The following is a 6,260-nucleotide window of genomic DNA, read 5'->3' as shown; positions in this document are numbered from 1 at the left end:
ACCATGCACGCACAGATACAGTGACGCACGCTGATGAAGCTTTTTCTCAAGGAGAGGAGGAGAGCTGTAGGCCTGACAGACAGGCTGTCAGAGCCAATTTCAGTGCTCTTACATCACAGAGGCAGAACATTGGTATTTCCACCATTAGGCCATTGATTATGGGGCTCTTTGCTTCCAGATTCATCATTTAAAGTTCAATTGACCATGACTCCAGCACAGCACAAAGTAACAAAAACCCAGCAGCTTGCTGAACACATTTTCCTCCCTAATTTGACAAACATGTTGCTCTGCTGAAGTTCCATTTACACTGCAGTAGCTCATATAGCAAAATTGGTATGGCCCAGATCTGGCCCACACAATGTGCTTACACATGGCCCACATCTGGTTTGCCAGATGTGGCCCACACATGGGCGAGCACAAGGCCAGTGGTCCTGTGCTGGCCCATGTGTGGATTACCTCTGGCAAACCTGATCTGGGCCACCAAAGGGGCGTCATTCTTTGCGGTATCTGGGCCATGTGTAAGTTGTGTGCAGCCACGGGCCAGTCGTAGACACACTGCTGGCCCTGTGCTGGCCCAGATATCAGCCTAATGTGTACCTTAATCAAACCATGTAATAACAACATGTGCCGGAACATAATAGTGCAAAAGTAACATGACAAAACTCTGTTCACACAGTGAATGGACTGATTCTTATATAACGCTTTTCTGCTCTCCTGGATTACTCAAAGTGCTCTATACAACATGCCGCATTCATCCAATCACACACACTTTCTCTTCATTGAGTGCTTCCTAACTACATTCATACACATTCACGACATGCAGACTGGAGGAGCCAGGGATCGAACCACTAGCCTTCCAATCAGTAGGTGAGCTGCTCTACTTCCTGAGCTACAGCCATCCACTGGCAAAAAAGAGTAAACCTCACTAGGTTTTGGATAAAGTGTACACTCACAAACCTGTCAAACCTGCATTTGAAGTATTGGCTACCATAGCAGTATAGTATTGCAACATGACATTTGGGTCTTCTAACTAAAACAGGAAAATGGGAACATAAATAGTGCCATCATTGCCAGACCTGGCCCACATCTGGTTGACATACACCCTGCCATGACACCAGTCAGTCAGAAGTGCCGGCTTGATGCCAGATCCGGGCCAGACCTGTTTTCTATGGGCCTGGGCCAAATACACCAAACCACGATTGAGCCAGATGTGGCATGCCATCACATAGACAGGTCCATCTATGCCAGGCCTGGCCCATATCTGGATGACATACGTCTTATCGTGCCGGAAGTCAGCCAGCAGTGTCGGCTGGATACCAGATCCGGGCCAGACCTGTCTGCTATGCTCCATGCAGGTGTTTCGTCCATGAGAAGGCAAATAAGGATGAGGAGAAGATCAGTCAGGAGGCAGAAAAGGAAATGCCATAGACAAAAATAGCCTCTTTATTCCCAGCTGTAGCCTCAATTCTACTTGCACAGCTTGTAGGAGAGCAAAACAAAACAAAAAACATGTTAGTGATGCAGGGTTTTTTTCCACGTATAAAAACAAAAAAGAAAAAAAAAAGACTGATGGCTTCCTTAACATTTACAACAAATTATATCACGAAATTTAGGCTTTGATTGTAAATGTAATCTCAGATATAAACCAGGAAAGGGCACAACAGCAGAACAACACACTGTATCCAGGAAGAAGCAGCAATAGGCAAATGATGTAAAAGCTTCTGTTGAGGATGTCTTTGGGTTGACAGTATGAATTTGTTCCTGGACTTCTGGGTGAGTATTTGTGTGTTCTCACAAATTTTGTGCTTTGGTTTGACTTAGTATTATTGGCCTCTTTGAAGGGCCCAACACTTTGGCTCTTGCTCTTTGAGCATTTAGGCTTGAGGAATGAGAAAATGTGCAGCCTGTCTTGTTAGCTCATGGGAAAGGTGAACGCATCTGCACAGAGAACTCTGCTAAGTGCTCACATATCTCAGAGTCTTTCACAGATCACTGACTGGAGGAGGTGTTGTCGGGCTATATAATCATTTTATGGCACTGTTGGGGAAATGCAACAAAGCAGGATGACTAATGCAGTGTTTTTAGGGTCAGCAATTAAAACATTTCTGACCATTTCCAATGTGACGCAAAGAGAAACCTCAAAGAAAAAAGTGGTAGAGGTGGATGGTGGAGGTGAATTAAAACAGGTGACAATTTGCTGATTCTAAATTATATTTGATGACTCCTGTTAGAAAAAGTTCACACACTGAATACATTTATTTATTTTGTTTAGTTTTTTATTTAAATGTTGCTTATCTTGTCCAAAACCATTATTGCTCACATTATTCATACTAAGACCTTCAACAGCCACATCAAGCACTGTACATGAAATTTATATTTCCTGTTAGTTTCACTAGATTTGGATATAAAGATTGCTGTCTTTTAATATGCTTTAAATAACAAAGTAGCATGTTGTGAATCACAAGTTTAACAAAATGGTAATCCATCCAACTTTAAATAGGTTTGTTCCTTTATCAAATTTAGTCAAATGAACCAAAGCCTTTGGTGCTTATGGGGAAAAAATCAGATTCAGCATTCCAGTATAATAAAATATGCTCAATGCAACATGATACGTTTGACAACATAATATTTTAAGATTATTTAACCAGACAATGCCAGGCTAAAACGACTCAGCTAGCTACAACTCCTTTTTGAATTTTAGCATGTTGTTATAGTAGATGTTTTAAAATGTATAAAATAGTTGTAACAGCATGCTTGTAAAAGGTGCACATATCTATCTATCATGTTGCCCATCAATTTTTGACATATTCTGGAACTTTAAGGTGAGATCTAGCAGTTCTCTGTATTCAGCCACCACTGTGGCATTCCGTCGGGGTAAGCAAGGCAGGCAGTGCTTGCCTTATGAAATCTAAAAATAGACACCAATGGAAAACAATGTGAGCAAGTCTCATAGTATCTCAATGTTCTGTCCTAGAAGCTGCCCTCATTGTATCTTGTGGCTTATTTTTCAACCGATTGCTCATAGGGGGTCGTCTGATTAGCTGAAAGAATCCGATTAAAATTTGCATGTCAGGGGTTCAGGCATTCTGTTAGGAAATCTGAATCACAAACAAAAGAGTTTAGAAATACAAGCTTTCTTCAAAGGTCCATAGCAACACAGTAAATATTTTTGGGGCTTCAAACAAAGGAATCCATTGTAAGTCAGGTAAATATACTCAGGGGACTTCCAGTCAGAGAAAGAAAAACTGTAGACAAAGGTCTTAACTATTGAGTCATTAATACATTGAGTCATTATTATTTTCACTTCTGGGTTGCTGCACACTTTCCCAAGACGAACCTACGGTAAAGACTACACAAGTCACAGAGCTACTGAAGAAAGAAAGTTAGGTGCTGTCAGTTATTGTCATGGTCCTGGGTCATTTTAACCCAGTGTTCTTAGTTTTCCTGTGGTTTTTGTATTTTGTTCTTTATGTTCATAGGATTGTTTGGTTTGGTATTTGGATTCCCCCTGTGTCCTTGCTTATATTGTGGTGTTTGTTCTGGTACCGTGTTCCCATCCCTTGTGTTCTGTGTTCTCCTCATCCTCTCGTGTATTCATTCTTGTTCTCTGCCTCTCTCTGTGCTCATCTCTGTGTACTCTGTGTTGTGTTTAAGGTCCACATCTTAGTGTCAGTATTTTCAGTTTCGTGTCCTCCCCACTCTGTCATAAGTAATTGTCCTCAGCTGTGTTCCCCGTGTGTTCCTCACTTCCCTTCCGTGTATTTATGTCAGAGTATCCCTTTGTTCCGTGTTGCGTCGTCCCTCTAGGTTGTGTGCATTCCCTCGTGTCTTCCCAGTGCCTCAACTTTAGTTTCTCCCAGTATAGTTTTGTATGACTTCTTATGTTCCTATTAATAAAGACCTGCCTTTTGAGTTATCCCCGCGTGTCTTGAGCCGTGCATTTGGGTCCTCTCTCGCCTTCACACAGCCGCCCCTTGACAGTTATGTAGCAGACTTGTCCCTGCTTGCCTCGCTGATGACGGCCAGGTGGAACAATGACCTTGTTTTGGTCAGGCAGCGTTCCCAGTGGAAAGCGTTGAGAAAGGCCCTCCTAAATGCATCACCTGAAAGAGTGTAGAGCACCAGGTTGAAAAAAGTGTTAAATCCAGCCAGAGGCCTGGAGATGATATACGCTGCATGCACGATGTTCTCTGCCGGACAAGTCGTGTTATGATATCTCGATTCTATCCGCAACACACGCAGGACGTGATATGGCAGAAAACATACAACAAACACCACCAGGATCAGTACAGTCACACGCCGTGCTCGCATCCGACAGAGACTTGTTGTATGTGGTCCTTTTGCCAGCTGTTTTACTATCCCAGTGTAACACATAAACACCACCACAAGGGGAAGTAGAAATCCAAACGCAGTAAGTAGCCAGCTGTACAACCGCACAGTAGCGACGGGTTCGGTACTTGCAAAGTCTATGCACTTCTTGTTATCTTTCACTGATATCATGCTCAACATGGGTGTTATTTCAGCAGCAGAGATGATCCAAACAGCTGAGCAGGCAATTATACCCCAGCGCTTCTGCTGTACCTGTGCTGCACTCAGTGGTTTAATCACCACTACATAACGAAAAACTGCCAGACATGTTAGAAAGAGGATGCTCCCATAAAGGTTCAAATGAAACCCAACGCGCACGACACGGCACATGAATTCGCAGAGAGGCCACTTGTCCCATCTGGTATAGTAGTAGACCAGGAATGGCAGGCTGAGGACATAGAGGAGATCGGTCACCGCCAGGTTGACCAAGATGATGCTGCTGCTCTTCCAGGGACGAAGCTTTGTCAAGTAAATGCTGATGGATGTTACATTTCCAACCAAGCCCACAATGAAGATGAGACTGTAAGCCACAGGCAGGTAGTAGCGTTTCATCAGTTCATCCAAATCGGTACAGTTGGAATTGTTGGAATGGTTGATCGCCATAGTTCAGTCCTATTGAGAATGAGAAATGATTTTAATAACCACACTGAAAACTAAAAAAATCCCCCCCAAATAGAGTGTCCTCTGCATTGATGAAAATGTAACTGAAGTTATTTAAAAGGAACTGGGGAGACACAATGCAGCAAAATTAGCAGTCTTATAAATTAATTCATTTTTAATTATTCAAAATTATTAATATTACAAGAAGGGCTGGTTAGAGTTTGCAAACAGACTTCCTATATGGCAAATATTCACATTTAATTTTAGTGATGTTTTTCGTATAGCTGCTATTTCTGATCACTAAAATTTGGAAATCACACCGTGAGAAACATGGGAATGAACAGAACATGATTAGTGCAGGCCTTAACATTAAAACAAACAGAAATATTAATATATTAAATATAATTGGCACAGATGTGCTGAACAAATGCCTTTTCTTTAACAACACCTCTATTCTTGTGTACTGTATTCATGACGTATATGTTTTCTGAGCAATACAATAGGCAACACGCAAATCATTCCATTTCCCCCCAGCTGTCAGATCACAGCAAGCAGCAATTACTGCTCGTGGAAGGAAGGCGAGAGCAGGACAAGCAAAGAAACAAACAATCAAGCAAAGTCAGTGGGAAAGAAGCAAGCAAAAACTATTCTTTGTCAACAGTCTGATTTCTGAAAGCCTCTCAGTATATGACAGTGCCCATGGCATCCTGTAATGCTGTCAGTACGATCTGTTCTCATTATGGATGTCAGGGGATGTGTGAGGTGTCACTTACACATCATGAACACTTGGTTTTCATAAGGCAGGAACTTGCACTCATTAAAATGATTACATTTTGAAAAAAAGTACAAACTGTAAATGATTATTTCAGTGTTACATCTCAGCATAAACGTAACATTCGATTATATAAAAGGTATTTACTCACTTCTACTGCCAGTATCCTCACCAGTATGCACTTCAGTCCTTTAGCATCTCATCTCTATTTTCACGTCCATCCCACAGTCACACCCTCTTTTATTCTTTCCTTTCACCTTTCACTGTTTCACACCACAAGTGGGAAAGTCCAGAATATTTTTACTTAAAGTCCCGTGTTGCGTGCTTCAACTTCAGTTATGTGAAGTGCATACTTCCTGGTATCACGCTTAAGCTGATAAAGCTCAAGGGTCAATTTGTCTATGTAGCTAAGGTTTCAGGTGGTGAGGTGAGGGAGTGGAATGTCGGGGATCTAGCAACACAGGAAACAGTCCAGTGTTCGTTTACAAGAATGAACTCAAGACTTTCTATTGAGGTCTTT

At 41.9% G+C, this 6,260-nt stretch overlaps 1 protein-coding gene across 1 annotated transcript; it reads right to left on the bottom strand.

The window, feature by feature from the left end:
• Nucleotides 1-2,228: 2,228 nt before the first annotated feature.
• Nucleotides 2,229-4,971, bottom strand: LOC100699730 (2-oxoglutarate receptor 1-like). Its single transcript, XM_003440883.3, has one exon. The coding sequence runs from the start codon at nt 4,969-4,971 to the stop codon at nt 3,982-3,984; it is 990 nt and encodes a 329-aa protein (XP_003440931.1). The 3' UTR covers nt 2,229-3,981.
• Between the last annotated feature and the right edge of the window lie 1,289 nt (nt 4,972-6,260).

Source organism: Oreochromis niloticus, linkage group LG23, assembly GCF_001858045.2.
Source record: "Oreochromis niloticus isolate F11D_XX linkage group LG23, O_niloticus_UMD_NMBU, whole genome shotgun sequence".
Classification (NCBI taxonomy): domain Eukaryota; kingdom Metazoa; phylum Chordata; class Actinopteri; order Cichliformes; family Cichlidae; genus Oreochromis; species Oreochromis niloticus.
The sequence above is the reverse complement of the archived record's forward strand: the minus strand, read 5'-3'. Positions and strand labels throughout refer to the sequence as shown.